The sequence below is a fragment of the Myotis daubentonii genome, chromosome 11, assembly GCF_963259705.1.
Source record: "Myotis daubentonii chromosome 11, mMyoDau2.1, whole genome shotgun sequence".
Lineage (NCBI taxonomy): Eukaryota > Metazoa > Chordata > Mammalia > Chiroptera > Vespertilionidae > Myotis > Myotis daubentonii.
In genome coordinates, this window is record NC_081850.1 from 65293094 (window position 1) to 65311355 (window position 18262).

The following is an 18262-nucleotide window of genomic DNA, read 5'->3' on the forward strand; positions in this document are numbered from 1 at the left end:
TGCAAGTATCAGAACTTGTTAGCTCACAAGGTTAAAGGGAGTCAAGCTGTCTACTGACACAACACAAGGGAAACGGCTACACTGATTACTGGAGGAGACAAAGAGCTGCCGCTTGAAAAACTGTACCCCAGACCAGTATGTACAATGACCGGAGGCAGGGAATAGCGACCGCAGTCTCTTAGATTGGTTTTAAGCTTTCGAGTGCAATTTCGTGACTACTATTCATTCAACAGGCACTTCCTGAGCACTCACTATGTACTGTACTGAGCACTAGGCAGAGATGAACAAACGTAAGAGGTCTCTGTCCTGTCAGGGCTCATAATCCAGTCGGCTCGGTGTGCAAGAACAGAGGTAATCACGCCTAGCTGTGGGAATAAGGAAGAGAAAGCAATTTTTTTCTGCCTGGGGTGGTGGGAGAAGAGAAAGTACCCAAAAGGTGACATCCTTGAAGGATGCTAAGCTGACTCACCAAGGCCAATTCTTAAATATCACCACTTTGTCCCCCCCCCCCCCACCACCCCCAGAAGAGAAAGTCTTCTATTGGCCCCAAGTGACTCCTATAAAAACTCTTGAGGCAGGTATCCTCATCAGCCATCACCAGCATTGCACAGGAGAAACTGTGACCCAGAAAGCTAAAGGCGAACCTCAGAGTGATATGCGTGTCAGGGGAGATGCCAGGCCCAGAAGGCAGGTGGGCAGACTCAGCAGTTTCGAGCTCTGCCAGGATTCCAAGACCTGTCTGCAGAGCGCACGAGTGTGGCAAGGGTCTGGACCCGGAAGTTGGGGAGACGTCTGAAAAGAGAGCGACCCCTCCAACCATCTGCCCGACTTCCTCAGCCACGCCTTCTGTCCCACGCTTCACAGTCACTCACACTCACCCGCCGCTAGGCGAGAGGAAGTCGGTGTCGTCTTCGTCGCCCGCACCGAACATCGCGCTGGCTTTCGCCCGGCAGCCGGGAGGAAGTCGGAGCGTTTCCTGGGCCTTTAGCCGCCGACGTCGTGAAATGCCGCGGAGGCGTGCTGCTTTACGGCAGGACGAACTCTCGCACAGTCGTCCACGGGACCGGAGAACCTGGCTCTGGAGGGAGGTGGGGCAAAGACCTGGGAGGCACGCGCGCGGCGTGACGTCAGGCTTGTCCAGCCCTCAGAGGCGGCGAAATCCGCGGGAGCTCCGACGTCCTGCGCAGGGATTGGCCAAGGAGGCAGGGGGCGGGGCAGGGGCGGGAATTGGCGGCCTCTGTGGCAATCGTGGACACGTCTAGCCGGTCACTAGTGGAGGGTGTTGATGTAGAGTCGTGAGGGGGCGACTGGATACGGTTCTGAAAAGGAGACGCCGGTGGCGGGACTCGGTCTGGGAAGGTAAGTCCTCCTTCGCCCCTCTCTCTACCTTGGCACGAGCACAGCCCCTTCCCCTCCGGCACCAGGACTCTCCGCGCCAGTTTACCCCGCTCGGCGAAAGGAAAAGGGCCCGGGATGGGCATTCTGGAGGTCTCCGCTTTCGGCCGGGCCCCAGCAGTGACTTAGCTGGAGTGACCTTGAGGCAAGATGTTCGGTGCCTCAGTTTCCCCTCCTGTAAATCGGGCCTGGCACCCCTACCTTTTGTACCCTGTGGCCGACCTCGCTATTTATCCGACGGGCCATTTGTGCAGTGCTTCTGTGTGCCGGCTGGCGAGAAGCTTTTAGACCCCAGAGGTCGTCGAATTCAGTCTCATGCTCCCCATAATCCCAGGGTTTACAGGTAGGAGAAAAAGGAACGAAGTACTTGAACGAGTAGTCTGAGGTCACGCAGAGTCAAGGGCAGGCTGGGGCTGGATCCCTGGCCTCTGGATTCAGGAGCTGGGGTGCTGCTGCAAGTCCCTTGCCGGCCCGTCAGCACCGTGCGCCCTCCCGGAGCGCTGATGGCTGGACTGTGGCAGCCTCTTGAGAAAGGGCCCCTCTCTGGAGCCCGCCGATGCAGGTGAGGTGCAGGGGAGCTGGGTGGGACCTTCCGCAAAGGAGGCAACGTGAGCAGCTGAAAATCTCCAGCCCCAACCGCCGGGGTTTTGCTCAGTCCTCCTGCCGCAGACTTAAATCAGCATCAGTTCTGGCCGACTTCTCTGCCTCCCGTTTCCAGCCTCTCTGTTTCTTGTATTTCTTTGGTTAATCTGGCGTAGTTCTTGGAACAGGTTCTAGATAGGCCTGCCTTAGCCAAGGTGTGGATCAAGCAAGTTCATGTCCCACCGAAGCGTCCATTTCCACAGATCTGGCTGGAATTGCACTCCAGCTTCTCTCCGTCGGATTAGTACAACAGGTGTCCCCTGCCCGAATGTTTTGATCTGTTAGCATTGGTGTCTCCCTCCCTGAGAACTTCGAACCTCTTGGCACTTCCCTTGCTCTGCTTTTTGTTATTATCTGTGTACTTCTCACTTGTAAGCTTCCCAAGGACAGGGATCGTTTTATTCGTCTTGATGTCTCCTTGTGCCCCAGAGCACTATGCTTTCTTGCCCGTAAAGAATTCTTATTAATGCTTCGTTAGGTTGAAGTAATGGAATTCATCCTTGTTCCCTTATTCCTTAATTTACTCTCTTTGGGTCTCTTTCCCCCATGTGACCCAGAGAGCCCAGCAATGGCTCTTGCCTTTCATGGGTAGCTTCCAGAAAAATAAAAATGCTGTCCTATCTGTGAACTGTCGGGGTTGCTTAGTCTTTTGTTAATTAAAGATGATTTGACTATGGTTTAAAGCTGGGGGGAGGGGAATACGGCAGCTAGAAATGTTACATGTAACTCTAATTTTTGTTGGGAAAGTATTACTCTGTTGAACTGGGGATAGGGCTGTTGTCTACTTCCTGTGTTTACTTTACAGATTAAGATGGTTAAAGCAGTGATCAACTGGTATCTAAGCACTAGAACAGGAGCCCTTTAGAGTAGCTCTGTTTAGAATGTGAAGTTGGTTACTTCTCGGGAAATAAGAGAATGAACTGCATAAGTAACATAGCTCTTTTTAACCCCTCTCCTCATTTTAGCACTAAAACATCTGAGTAGTGCTTTTAAAAAACACTACAGCAGTGGTTCTGAACCTTCTGGCCCTTTAAATACAGTTCCTCATGTTATGACCCAACCATCAAATTATTTTCGTTGCTACTTCATAACTGTAATGTTGCTACTGTTATGAATCGTAATGTAAATATCTGATATGCAGGATGGTCTTAGGCGACCCCTGTGAAAGGGTCGTGCGACCCCCAAAGGGGTTGCGACCCACAGGTTGAGAACCGCTGCACTAAAGGATCATTTGACTGTTTATGGTGCATTCTGAATGGGGTGTTTTATCTAGGGTATTTAAGTAATCTTTTTATATAGGTAGGAATCCTAAAATCTGGATCAGCCCTTTTGGTGATTGGAATGCCACAAATATGCCTGTCCAGATCACTGTTGTGGGAAAACAACAGCTGGTTCTGATTGGCAGTATAAGGAAATGGAAGATAGTGGTGAGGCTTCCTTATTCCTTAGTTTTTGAACTGCAGGATTGGGTGCACCTAAAAAGCCACTTTCTACCTGAATTAGAATATTGAACTAGGAATCGGGAAACTTGCATTCCTATCCCAAGCGTTTCTATCTCACTCTGAGCTTGGGCCAGGCTCCCTAAGCACTTTGTAGAAGGAGTGGTTTAGATCCAGACGTCTGTTAAGTACTGCTGGGGGTGCAGAGGTAAGTGATGGCACACTCTTGATCTCAAGTTTGAATTAAGAATTTTGTTTGCAGCCGGAACCGGTTTGGCTCAGTGGATAGAGCGTCGGCCTGCGGACTGAAAGGTCCCAGGTTCGGTTCCGGTCAAGGGCATGTGCCTGGGTTGCGGGCACATCCCCAGTGGGAGATGTGCAGGAGGCAGCTGATCAATGTTTCTCTCTCATCGATGTTTCTGACTCTCTATCTCTCTCCCTTCCTCTCTGTAAAAAATCAATAAAATATATTTAAAAAAAAAAAAAGAATTTTGTTTGCATACAGCTTTTAGATGTATTTGTAAAATGTATCGACCCCTTAAAGACTAGCCAGGAAGCAGCAGTTTTAACAATTACTTTGAAAATCAGAAATTTTGCTACAGAGATGACAATTTTTATATACAGCTACACCCATACTAATCTATACTGGTGAATACATTTTAAAATTAATAGTTTAGCCGAAACCGGTTTGGCTCAGTGGATAGAGCGTCGGCCTGCGGACTGAAGGGTCCCGGATTCGATTCCGGTCGGGGTCATGTACCTGGGTTGTGGGCACATCCCCAGTAGGAGATGTGCAGGAGGCAGCTGATCGATGTTTCTCTCTCATCGATGTTTCTAACTCTATCTCTCTCCCTTCCTCTCTGTAAAAAATCAATAAAATATATTTAAAAAAATTAATAGTTTAAAGTTAAATCATAGATGTGGTAATAGGTATATGAATTGAATATAGGTTTGGGGGTTTGGTATTGTGCGTGTTCTTTCTGTCCAGTCACTAAAAACAGAAGAATGTTAGAACATAATTCAGGAAATATTATCTGAAAACCTGCTATGTGCTGGATATTGCCTAAGATAGGAAAATGAGTTAGTCACTAATAGTTGAGTAGTGGGGATAATGGAAGTATACAAATAGCCATAATAGAAGACATAACAAAGTAAGTCCCATAGGTAGAAATTAATTATTGAAGAATTTCAAAGGAAGAAATGATCATGTCTAGTTTGGAGGAGGGTGTGGGGTTAGATAATGGACTTGAAGATGAGTGGGATTCCAACTGGAAGCGAGAAAATAATACTTCCAAGATTGAAGGGGTGGCTTTGGCAAAAGCAAAAAGGCAGGAAAGTAGGCAAAATTTTCTTATAGGAATTGCCCTGTTATCTGATGCAATTAGGGTCGGTAGTTAGTTAACTGAAAAAGTAAGTTAAAACATGGAATCATACAGATATTAGTTACAGACCTTAAATATTTTACTTAATTTAAAACATAAACATTTTTTTGCCATTCTTTTAACATAAGCCTTTTCTTGAAGTGTAGGTTCAGGGATCTGCCAATTCCAGTGTGAGGGCCAAATCTTACCCTAGCCTGCTGCCTGTTTCTGTAAATAAAGTTTTATTAGAACACAGCCAGGCTCGTTTCTTTACATATTATCTATGGCTACTTTCACATACAAGGTAGAGTTGAGTGGTTGTGTGTATCATCTTCATCTAGTCTTTCCAAAGCTTTCAACTTGGTTTTCATAGAAACAACTACTCCTAGATTCTTAAGCTCTGGAGCCAAATTATTTTGCCATGTATTAGTTGTGTAGGCCTTAGGCAAGTTGCTCAGTTTCCTCCTTTTAAAACAGGGACAATAATAATATCTAGTTCTTAGGGTTCCTGTGAAGATTATGAGTTAATTCATGTAAAGCACTTAGAACAGTACCTGGCAGGTAGTAACTACTCAATTAATTTTAGCTGCTGCTGTTGTTTTTCTCTTCTCATCTATACTTCATTGCTTTATACAATACTTCATTAAATTATATATTTATAATAATTAGCAGACTGGCATTAGTTGTTTTTGAACAAACACAGATACCCTTTATTAGTACACAACCTCACTGAGAGGGAGAACTGAAGTGCTACTCCGATGATATTGGAGAATAACTTTGCTAGTGTGTTATCAGTTAAGTGGTTAAAAGAGTTCTGTGGGATAGTTTGCTGAGAGTGTAAGACAGCAGTACACTTAGGGAAGTAGGGGATTAAAATTGAAAAGGAGACCAGGGCCATATTTGTCGATACCTTGAAGGCCAAGATGACAAGTTTGTACTTAGTTCAGTAGGAAATGGAATTTTTTTTATTCTAAATGACATAGTGATGTAAAAAAATTCAAATGGTTTAGGAGTATATGAAGTAAAAAATAAAAGTTTCCCCACTCCATGTGAGTAACTACTTCATTTTTCTAACAATCCTTAGAATGTGGAATTGAATGAGATAAGACATGGTAAACACTATTTGGGACACTGGTATTGATCTGTTAAAAACCTCAATCCAGTTTGGGGGGGGGGGTAGATCATAATATCAATTTTTAATTGAGAAAAAATAAAGGCTCTAGACTGAATGTGAATAAAATTCAATGACTGCTCTAAAGGTAACAATTTATACCATACTCTTAAGAGTCTCTAATCCTTAAGTGTGTTCCTCTCTTTGTTCCAATTTGGTTCTGCTGTTGATTCCTCTTTGTACCTTCCTCACCAGAACTGCTACAAAAGAGAAAAGGATGATATGATTATCACTGGAAAAGCAAGTGTTTACAGTGACAAGATGACTTCATGTAGTGGAAGATTTCAAATAAGTCAGTGACCAGGTGGCACCAAGATAACTGCCATTAAAGTTGGCAAGCCAGGCATAATTGGGGAAATGGAATGGCGGAAAGAGGGCAGGTTGCTGATGCCTCCATCCCACATGCAGCTTTTACCATAATAAACCCATTTTAAACGTCAAAAGTTTTCTGTACTTTGTGACTAAGTGTGAGAACTCATCAAGAGTCTGATACTTAATACATTAAAATTAGCAGTTTATGCCAAAAGAAATCTTATAGAAGAGACTGGGAAGGAAATGCTTTTGAAGTTCCACTGCTTTGAGTAACAGTTTATAATTTAGGTAACATCCCCCAGCAGAGGAGGGGCCCATCCTTAGGAATGCAAAGCCCTGCAGAGAAGGAAAAGGTTGAGAAGGGTCCACCCTACCTCTTTTCCTTTACACAAAGGCCTTAGGCTTTTGTATACAACCTGCTTTTGTAGGCTGAGGACATTATGCAATACAACATAATGCGATGGAAGCATGCATTGCAAAAGGAAATACGAGGGATGATTTGAAGGGAACTCATAAAGAGAGCAAAACTCTAGTAGCCAGTGAAATATTAGAGGAGCTTTTTTTAGCCAGGTTGAGTCTTTCCCTAAATAAATAATGGAATTCTTCACCTAGAACATAGTGGTTCAATTTATGAAATGAAAGGCTAACTGTGTACCTTCAGGCCCCCATTCCTTTCTCTTCCCTTTCCTGATGGCTTTTTACAGCTCCCATGCAATCCTGTGCAGAATCTGTACCTTAGTAATCTTATATTGTCTTTTATTTGTATGTATCTCTCCTCCACCAGACTGAGTTTCTTTTTTTTTTTTTTAATATACTTTTTATTGATTTCAGAGAGGAAGGAAGAGGGAGAGAGAGATAGAAACATCAGTGATGAGAGAGAATCACCGATCGGCTGCCTCCTGCATGCCCCCACACTGGGGATCAAATTCGCAACCCAGGCATATTCCCTGACCAGGAATCGAACCGTGATCTCCTGGTTCATAGGTCAGCGCTCAACTACTGAGTCATGCCGGCCAGGCAAGACTGAGTTTACTAAGGATTGGGGTTAATCATAATACTTTTATTCAATAGGTACACAATAAATTTGAATGAATGAAGAGACTCAGTTCCTTGGGGTCACGCAAATAATAAGCCCCAAGAACCAGATCTAGAACCCAGGTCTTTTGATTCCTAGCCCAGTACTTTTCCACCACACAATGAAGCTTCTATCTGAGGTATTGAACAACTTTTCTCATTCTCATTTACATTCTCTATGCATTTTCATGAAATCATCCTTTATTAATTAAAGGAAGAGAGAAGTAAAAAAGAAACAAATAGTTTGTAGTTTCTGCCTCACACAAAGTTAATTCCAGTATTCTTCATAGGCAAACCAACAACACTGTGATCTAAGTAGTTGAAATCCTACATGACTAAAGAAAAGTTTGCCCTGGCTGTGTGGTTCAGTGGGTTGGGCATCATCCCATGCACGGAAGGGTTGCCAATTTGATTCCCAGTCATGGCACATACCCAGGTTGTGGGCTCAATCAGGGCATGCAAGAGGCAGCCAGTTGACATCTTTCTCACATCAATGTTTCTTCCTCTTCCTTCCTCTCTCTCTCGAAATCAGTTTCAAAATCTTTAAAAAAAAGAAAAGAAAAGTTTAAGGGGTACCTTTGCCTGCCTTTGATTATAACAAGACGGCAGTTAAAGCAGTGCTTTGCCAATATGGTTGCCCCTTGAACAACATGGCTTTGAATTGCATGGGTCCCCTTACATATGGATTTTTTTTTTTCATTAAATATATGGTCAGCCCTCTGTATCCTCAGGTTTAGCATCCCTGGATTCAACCAACTGGTCAAAAACAGTATTTTCCCAGATGAGGAGGGCTGACTCTGTGTTGTTTTACATCATCTATAATAATAAAAGCATAATATGCAAATCGACTGAACAGCCATGTGGACAACCTTCCGGACAAAGCTGGGGCTGCAGCCTTAGGATCGAGGCAGCTGCCGCGGCTGCGAGGGAAGGATTGAGGCAGCCACCAGGGCTGCGAAGGCCTACTCTTGCACAAATTGTGTGAATCGGGCCTCTATTTTATATAAGGGACTTGAACGTCCATGGATTTTGGTACCCCCAGGGGTTCTTGAAATCAATCCCTTGCAGATACTGAGGAACAACTAAAATTTGGGGGGAATCAAAAGTTATACACGGATTTTGACTGCACAGGCATTGGTGCTCCTAACCCCCGTGTTCAAGAGTCAAGCTGTATATATGTATCTGACAGCTGGTACTTTTTAAATCAAACTATAAGAGGCTGTATACTTTAAGTGACGTGAAAGTGATCCCTCCTTATGACTTGAGCATCTTTCAGAAATTAATTTTCTCATCTACTGAGTAAATAAGCTAGTATTTATAATATTTCATGCTTATTATACTTCAAGATTAGGATGTATTTTGACATTTTATTTGATCCTTGCAAACCTGCGAGGTTGGCAGGGTAGGTATTTTTATATCCATTTTGCAACTAGTACTTGTTGGGTTTAGGTAATTGGTTTAATGTCACATGGCTAATAACGGTAAACTTGTGTCTATAGCTCAGTGCCTCTGATACCTAATCCAGTGTTTTCTCCACTTATCACACTATAAAACTCTGAAAACTTTACTTAAATCATACTAAAGCACTCGGGGTTAACACATTGGAAATGTATCAAGATTACAAAAGGATCCAGTAAGAGGAGTGTAAAAGGGTACATGTTGTGATTGCTTTATTCCAGTATGTGGCTTAGTCAACAACAAAAGATATCAGAGAAATGGAGTATAGTAGCGGGAAGATATACTCCCCATTGGACTTAGGCCCTTCTATCATTGCATAACTAAAAGACCTTTTCAGTTTGTTTGTTTGACGTATCAAATTTGAGTTGTCCTATTCGGACAAGGCAAATAAAAGCTTTTGTGAAAATGTAGTTGTACATTTGATCTTCTTTGTACAGAAAGGTGAGAGTAGGCAAGAGAAACAGGAGCTTCTATGTTATTTGCTGCTAAAACAGGATATGTAAAGCTCAGAAATCCCTCCTGCTTAGCTGCTTCCTGGCAAAACCTCTGGAGAAATGGGAGGTTTGGGGAAAGTGGTTAGCCTAGTGCAGTGGTCGGCAAACTGCGGCTCGCGAGCCACATGTGGCTCTTTGGCCCCTTGAGTGTGGCTCTTCCACAAAATACCATGTGCGGGTGTGCACATACAGTGCGATTGAAACTTCGTGGCCCATGCACAGAAGTCGGTATTTTGTGGAAGAGCCACACTCAAGGAGCCAAAGAGCTGCATGTGGCTCGCGAACCGCAGTTTGCCGACCACTGGGGTGTTACAGAAGCCTTATGTGAGAAGCAAATGTTACAGTTCAGTTGACTAAAGAATATAATGGTATAATTATTCAGTAACATGCACCTCAGTTTCCCCATCTGTGAAATAAAGGAGTTAGACTTAAAATGTAATTTTTTAAAAAATATATTTTATTGATTTTTTACAGAGAGGAAGGGAGAGAGATAGAGAGTCAGAAACATCGATGAGAGAGAAACATCGACCAGCTGCCTCCTGCACACCCCCCACTGGGAATGTGCCCGCAACCAAGGTACATGCCCTTGACCGGAATTGAACCTGGGACCCTTCAGTCCGCAGGCCGACGCCCCATCCACGGAGCCAAACCGGTTTCGGCTTAAAATGTAATTTTTAAAAATAGGAATTACATTACTTGGCTCAGAATTCAAAAAGTACACAAGGATGTTTAGTGAAATAACCCACATCTGACCAGTTTCCCTCCTAGGGATCACAATGTTGCCACTTTCTTTTTTATTTTCTTTTTATTACAATGTATATATTGATTTCAGAAGAGGAAAGGAGAGGGAGAAAGAGGTAGAAGCATCAACGATGAGAGAGAATCATTGATCGGCTGCCTCCTGCATGCCCCCTACTGGGGATTGAGCCTGCAACCCTGGCGTGTGCCCAGACCGGGAATCAAACCGTGATTTCCATGTTCATGAGTCAACTCTCAACCACTGAGCCACACTGGCTGAGCTGTGGCCACTTTCTTGTGCCCCTACGCCCAGAGGTTGTGTAGGTGTTTACAGATAACATACATGTAATTTTTTTTTCCTTTACTTTTTTTTTTTTTACACAAACGATAGCATACAGGGTACCTGCTGTATTCATCTCATAATATACCTTAAAGATCATTCTATATCAGTATATAAAGAGCTTCCTCATTCTTGTTTATGACAGCAAGGTGTCCCATTTTATAGACATACTAGAGGCCTGATGCACGAAATTCGTACAAGAGTAGGCCTGCCTTCCCCTGGCTGCTGGCACCGGCTTCCCTCTAGCACCTGGGACCCAGGCTTCCCTCCAGCCGATGGCAGGCACCCGGGACTCGGGCTTCCCTCGCAGCTCTGGCTTCGTCCAGAAGGTCATCTAGTCTAATTAGCATATTACACTTTTATTATTATAAATGATCACTAATCAGTGCCTTATCAATGAACATTTAAGTTACATTTTCATTAGTTTGCTTTTACAGACAGTCCTGCAACAAATAATTTTGTTCACATAAGATTTCACATGGGTCAATAGATATTTAGAAGTGGAATTGCTGGTTCAAAGGGTATGTGCATCAGACTGGTAATTAATGACTTCTAGTTCTTATGTTCTATGAAATTTTAATTGTAAATGAATAGTGAAAGAGTTGAGAAGGTAAAATTTTCTTGAAAACATCTTAATTTTTATTTCTTGTTTTCAGAGACTACATCTTAAATAAAGGCAACGTCACCAAAATGATATTGAATTGCAAACTTGACAAAAATCATCTCTATCATGATCCTATATAGATTTTTCTAGTGCTGTTCAGTGTGATATTACTCAGGAGCTAATTTTCTAACTCAGGACAAAAAAAGAACTGTCTTGTCTGGCTAATGTGGCTCAGTGGTTGAGCATCTACCTATAAACCAGGAGATCATGGTTTGAATTTCTGTCAGGGCACATGGCCGGGTTGCGGGCATGCAGGAAGCAGCCAATCAATGATTCTCTCTCATTATTGATGTTTCTATCTCTTCCTTCCTCTCTGAAATCAATAAGAATATATTTTTAAAAATAAAAATAAAAAAGGACTATCTCCCAACTACTTTTACTAGTACTTACCACATAGAAGATTCAGAAGATTAGCTAGTTGTTGAGAGTCCATGTAAGGACTGAAAATAGATAAGTAAACCAGAGAGCTAAGTAATATCTATCTGTTTACATGAGTTTCTTACTGGCTTTCCTAGTTTTTTTGTGGGGATTTTTGTGTGTGTGTGTGGGTGGGTAGATGTTTGAAAAGGGTCATATCAATCACTTATCTTTTTGAGGAGCTAGGGACCATAAGCAGATCAGAATTAATATTTATCCCCTATTCCCTTTTGAGCATACCTGCTAACCTTCCTTCCTTCCCTCTCTCACCTCCATCATCTTCTCTCTATGTGCTTGATGCCATTTGTGAAATTTGCTTTACAAATAGCAGGTTTCAGCCAGAACTTCCATCCTCTTCAATTCCAAATTCCCCACGTTGGGATACAGGGTATTTAATAAATACTTGCTGAATTGAGTTTGGGTTGACGTCAGAGTAATCCAGCCTCTACTTTGCTACTCGCAGATGACATACTCTTTTCCCTGCCAGCATGCATGGCACATCTTGCAACCTACCCCTATGCACACCTAATTTGATTTAGGAAGGGGCAAAAGGCCAAGTAAATTATCTAGAAGAGGAATGTGTGTCTATGTATGTTTAAGTAATGGTTAACACGTAACTTGCTGGCTTCCATTGCCATTCTTTGTGCTGCAGTTAAAAATTTGGAACCTTATTTATTTAGCTACACACTAGTGGTAGCTATAGAGCGAGACATACTTTGTAGGAATGACTTGGGAATATGCAACTAAAAATAAACATATACCTCCCCCCCATCTCATTTTATGTGTATGAAGTCATAAAGATCACAACGTATGTTAGATTAATACAAACTTCATTAATATAAATTAATGAAGCTGTACATTTAGAAGAGAAAATTTAATTAGTGTTGACTTTTTTATTTTAGAATTAAGAAACTTGTCTATGGGCCATGCTTTAAGTACTCGTAGACTCTCTTTGGGATAGCTCTGATAAACTGTGGGATATGAGACAACCAGGCCCATTGGTGGACTATAACTCCTATAGTTACAGATATCAGGATTATAGGACTTGATTAACATGCAGCTCAGCCAGGTAGGTCCCACCTTTCCAAATATAAGCTTACTTACATGCAAGATTCCCAGGGAAAATTACTGCTGAGTAGCTTAAGCTAGATGCTTCACTAGGCTTTTTTCTGCCTGTTATTTAGGCACCTTATAAAAGGCCCATAAACTTTCTAGAAACTAACCATGGAAAGAATTTCCTTTATTATGATTCAGAAATACCACCAGGTGCATGATGCCATGTTATGGCTTAGAATTATGGGGTAGAATTCTAAGCCATAACATTCTAATTCCACCTCTTACCTACTCTTAAGAAGCTAAAATATAGACAATACAAGATGGGCAAAAACAATATAATGTATCATATTTCAATTTCATGATGGCATTTTGAACACATCTCTTTTCCTTTCCCAAATCCTAATGAAATGACTACAGAAATAGAAAAATAAAGAGCAGTGTGTTATATAGAGAGTTTATCCCTTTTCTGGCACAGGGCTCCAAAAACCCTTGATATTTCCTAAGTGAAGAGAGCAATAAAGGTGTCTTTTGTTAGTCTTTTTGGGGGGACCTTACCCTATATATCTCTTCTTTCATTTGGCTGTTGATTTGTATACTTTAATATCCATTTTAATAAATTGGTAATCTAGTGAGTAAATGGGTTTTCTAAGTTCTGTGAGCCACTCTAGCAAATTAGTATAACCCAAGGAGAGGGGGTATGGGAACTCCTGATTTATAGTCAATTGGTCAGAAGCAAGGGTAACAACCTGGGGTTATGATTGGCATCTGAAGTGGAGGGCAGGCAATCTTGTAGGTCTGAGCCCTCAACCTCTAGAATCTGATTCTATCTTCGGGTGGATAATGTCAGAATTGTATTGAATTGTGGACACTCAGTTGGTGTTGGAGAATTGCTTCATGGTGGGAAAACACCCTCCCCCCATAAAAAGCATCTTTTATCATTAGAAAAGAGGGAGAGAGAAGCCTGAAACTTTGAGACACTGCAAAGAAAATAGATGCAGATCACCCTATCCCATTTGGCTCAGTTGATAGAGCATCGGCCTGCGGACTGAAGGGTCCCGGGTTCGATTCTGGTCAAGGACACATGCTTGGGTTGCAGGCTTGATCCTCAGTAGGGGGCATGCAAGAGGCAGCCAATCAATGATTCTTTCTCATCATTGGTGTTCCTATCTCTCTCTTTATTTTTTTAATTAAATCTTTATTGTTCAGATTATTACATTTGTTCCTCTTTTTTCCCCCCATAACTCCCCTCCTCCCAGTTCCCGCCCCACACTCCACCCTCACTCCCCACCCACTGTCCTCATCCATAGGTGCACGATCTTTGTCCAGTCTCTTCCCGCATCTCCCACACCCCTTTCCCCCCCAAGAATAGTCAGTCCATTCCCTTTCTATGTCCCTGATTCTATTATGATCACCAGATTATTTATTCACTTGATTCTTAGATTCACTTGTTGATAGATGCATGTTTGTTGTTCATAATTTGTATCTTTACCTTTTTCTTCTTCTTCCTCTTCTTAAAGGATACCTTTCAGCATTTCATATAATACTGGTTTGGTGGTGATGAACTCCTTTAGCTTTTCCTTATCTGTGAATCTCTTTATCTGACCTTCAGTTCTGAATGATAGCTTTGCTGGATAAAGTAATCTTGGTTGTAGGTTCTTGGTATTCATCACTTTGAATATTTCTTGCCATTCCCTTCTGGCCTGCAAAGTTTGTGTTGAGAAATCAGCTGAGGGTCGTATGGGTACTCCCTTGTAGGTAACTGAGTTTCTTTCTCTTGCTGCTTTTAAGATTCTCTCTTTGTCTTTTGCTCTTGGCATTTTAATTATGATGTGTCTTGGTGTGGTCCTCTTTGGGTTCCTTTTGTTTGGGGTTCTCTGCGCTTCCTGGACCTGTAGGTCTATTTCTTTCACCAGGTGGGGGAAGTTTTCTGTCATTATTTCTTCAAATAGGTTTTCAATATCTTGCTGTCTCTCATCTTCTGGCACCCCTATAATTCTGATGTTGGTACGCTTGAAGCTGTCCCAGAGGCTCCTTACACTATCTTCGTATTTTCGGATTCTTTTTTCATTTTGCTTTTCTGGTTGGGTGTTTTTGCTTCTTCGCATTTCAAATCTTTGCCTTGATCCTTGCGCTCCTCTGGTCTGCTGTTGGGAGTCTGTATAGTATTCGTTATTTCAGTCCGTGTATGCTTAATTTCTAGTTGGTTCTTTATCATAACATCGAGGGTCTCATTAGATTTGTTGAGGATCTCACTACTTTTATCGGCGGCTTCTAGACAGTTCTTAAGAGACCTTAAAAGTGTGGTTCTGAACTCAATATCCTCCATTGACAGTTTTGTCCTGTTTCTTTGTCTCCGCATTTTTTATGCTTTCTTGGTGCACCCCCTAGTGGTCTTTGTGCGCAGTCTTGTTGTAGTTAAGCCTTGATTGTTGTCGGCAATACCGGGGGTGATTTGACCTCCAGGCTAACTGGCTATGAGAGTCCACTGTGTCTGCAGTGGGAGAGCTTCTGTGCTGGATCTTTAGGGCGGTGCTAATCTAGCGTTTGCCTGAAGCTTTCCGGCAAATGGCTCTGCGCAGGGCTTGGGCAGGGCAGGTCCCCGGGGATCTACAGGGCGGGCCGGAGCGAGCAGTTATGGCTGCTCTCAGTTCTGTCCCTAGGGGCTCTGCCTCACAGAGTCCCAGCAACTGCTGCAAACCACAGAGAGAAAGCTGCCTTCGAGTTCCGACCGAAGCCAGACAGTCCTGCTTCTCCCGTTTGAGTCTGGGTCCCTAGAGACTCACCCGGATCTGGAGCTCAGAGTCTGAAACTCCCTCCCGATTGAAAACAACAACCGCGCCCTCCGCCGCCAGCCCGCTCCGTGCGCACTCTGCACCTGAGTATTTCACTTCAGCACTGCGCCTCCTCTGAGTCTGGGTATGATATTCTCTTTCCTCCTAGTTGTAGAATTTCCACTCAGCCAGCCTTCCTTTGGTTCTGGATGATGTGCATTCCGTCGTTTAGTTGTTTTTTGAAGTGGTTGTTCGAGGCAGCAATCTCCGGGTTAACCTATGCCGCCATCTTGGTTTCTCTCCCCTGGTGTTCCTATCTCTCTCTCCCTCTCCCTTCCTCTCTGAAATAAATAAAAATAAAAGAAATATATTTAAAAAAAAGAAAATAGATGCAGATTGGAAGCAAATTGCTGACCACCTGGTACAACATAGGTGAAGGGTGTTCTGCCTGTGAAGTTAAGTGGATAGGATTCACTGGCACACTCCTAAGACTCCCAAATTGAGAACAGCAGAGGTTAGAAAGAAAGGTTAGCTATGGAGTAATGGCTGGGACAAATCAAAGAACTTGGGGAACTTATAGCTATGCCAAGTTTTCTAGTAGAAAGAGCAGTAGATTAAAAGTAGCAATAATGAATGTTATCGAGGGCTTACTGTGCCTAGGCCCTGTTCTACGTGTTTAGATGCACATCGTCATGAGGTAGTTGCTATTCTCATCCCTACTTTAAAGGAAGCTAACTTAACCACTATGCTATCACCTAAGTGAACTCCTGGTAATAATCCTTAAAACAATCCTTTTATTATCCTGATTTTATAACTAAGGCACAGAGGTATTAAATAATTTGCCCAAGGGCCCACAACCAGTAGGTACAGTTTTACCAGTTAGAGAATGAGTATAGCTCCCTGTGTACTGGGAGAGTTGCCATAAAAAAGAAGTGGTAAATACCTTTTCTGCCCACAGCTTCCTTCTCATGTTTTTCTTTGTTTTTGGTGACCTATTCAGGATCTCAAAGTGAACTCCCAATCTCAGAAAGACAGGAGTTGTTAGGACAGACCCCATGTGCTAAACTGGGAATAAATCTTAATTTTATTAACCATGTTAAGAACTAATATCCAACAGTTTCTTCATACAAAGCACTGCATTTCCTATTTGAGGTTTATCTTTCTGGTAGTTCAGCTCCTGTATTTTACAACTAATCTAGAAAAATAAAATTGCAGAAAATATATATAATTTCCTCTTCATCTGAAACTCAAGAGATTTTATTCACACAGTGGGTGTAAAAACTTCTCTCAAATCCCAAAGATGAGCCATTGGCAATTCAGTGTTACTCCAGAAGGTTCTTTGGTTATTAGGTGGTAGTGTGTGTAAACTTTCAAGTGAGACTATGCTAGCTCTGTGTCCTTTCGGAATATCAAAATACATGTTTTATTTTAGATACTGGTGGAATCTTGACTTTTTACTTTCCTTTTTTTTTTAAAAGCTCTCACTTATTAAACATTCAATTCTTAAATTCCTTATACTATATATCTATGTTGTACATCTCTATAATTCAGAACTGGGGTTCTCACATTTTCGAGTAATTAAGAGTTGCCTAGCCCTAGCCAGTTTGACTCAGTGGATAGAGCATTGGCCTGTGGACTGAAGGGTCCCAGGTTCGATCCCGGCCAAGGGCACATACCCGGGTTGCGGGCTTGATCCCCTGTGTGATTCTCTCTCATCATTGATGTTTCTATCTCTCTCTTCTTCTCCCTCTCCCTCTCTGAAGTTGTTGTGGACCAACATTCACAAGAATAAGACCACCGACTCCAATTAGGTCTTAAACAGCAAGCGAGGATTTATTGAGCTGGCCAGCATCTGCCACAGGCCCCTCCTGTAACAGCCCCGAGCTTTGTGCTCAGCGAGCTTTTATTCACAGAAACCACAAACGTCCTTGATTTACAGTTACAAGGGTCTAATCAGGACCTTGACGCGCAGATGTCTGGGAGTGGGAAACTTGGAGTTATGCCTGGTTACCTATCCTTGACACCATCCTTGTTAAAATTTTTTACTGACATTCAATTCTTCACGAAGTCAATAAAAATATTTTTTTAAAAAGAAGAAATGTTAGAATGTCTAAAGCATATCAATAATATTCAGATGCATTTAGAAAAGATAAGTATGCATTTGCTTCTCATTGAAATATTATATACACCCCAACTTTTCTAATTGAAATTGGTCCCAAAGATGAATTATTTCATCTCTCTACTGAGGAAACTGTGACCATAAAGATGAAGTTACCTAATGTTTGGGAAAAAACAGGCTAGCATCAAAATTTCCTAATTGCTAGTCTTATGTTCTTTGAAACTATAGTAATAATAAAGGTAAAGGTGGGCTCCAACTCATGTTTCCTGAGAACTACTGGAAGACTGGAATCAATGGTTGGGCGTGATGACTCTTTGTGACAACATTCAGCATTTGAAAGTTCATGTGAAGGCATAATAATCAGAGGTGGTCTGGTAGTTTAAAGGAGTAAAATAAATGGTTACATTTTTATGAGTTATTCTTTAAAAGTTCTGTTTCTGACAACTGGAAATATATAGCAGAATGGCAGTTGAAGCTTTTGTGAATTTTAATAAAATGCTGAAATGTGGCCTGCCACTCTAGCTCCCACATTGAGGGGGAGCAGCCAAAAATACTGCAGGGAACAGTTTTAGCACAAACTGTATGCCTTAACATAGTTAAGTTGCAAGACACAACTACTCTGGAGGTAAGTAACAACTAGAGTTAGCTCTTCCTGGACAACTTAATGGCAAGGATTTCATACCTGGTAGACTTGACAGGGTGCTTGGATAACTTGACATTGATTTAACCCAAATGTAGGGAATATCCACTTGTACTTCCCAATAGAAATAGGTTTAGTATATTTCTTTCTAAGCTTCTCTCAAAACTACCA

At 42.3% G+C, this 18262-nt stretch overlaps 2 protein-coding genes across 8 annotated transcripts in view; one reads left to right on the forward strand and one right to left on the reverse strand.

The window, feature by feature from the left end:
- The window catches only part of FKBP15 (FKBP prolyl isomerase family member 15), a 56150-nt gene extending 55068 nt beyond the window's left edge, over positions 1 to 1082 (reverse strand). For 4 of the 6 annotated variants that reach the window (XM_059657701.1, XM_059657702.1, XM_059657703.1 and 1 more), the window contains exon 1: positions 645 to 835. In XM_059657701.1, the coding sequence (XP_059513684.1) occupies positions 645 to 820 (176 nt within the window). In that variant the 5' untranslated portion in view covers positions 821 to 835. Of the gene's footprint in view, positions 1 to 644; positions 836 to 878 lie in introns of those variants that run through there. The other 2 variants (XM_059657704.1, XM_059657706.1) reach the window with 2 other exon arrangements.
- A 126-nt stretch (positions 1083 to 1208) lies between these two features.
- The window catches only part of SLC31A1 (solute carrier family 31 member 1), a 34128-nt gene continuing 17074 nt past the window's right edge, over positions 1209 to 18262 (forward strand). The window contains exon 1 of one of the 2 annotated variants that reach the window (XM_059657713.1): positions 1209 to 1359. The gene's annotated coding sequence lies outside the window, so the exon portion shown is untranslated. Of the gene's footprint in view, positions 1360 to 1738; positions 1958 to 18262 lie in introns of those variants that run through there. The other variant, XM_059657714.1, reaches the window with a different exon arrangement.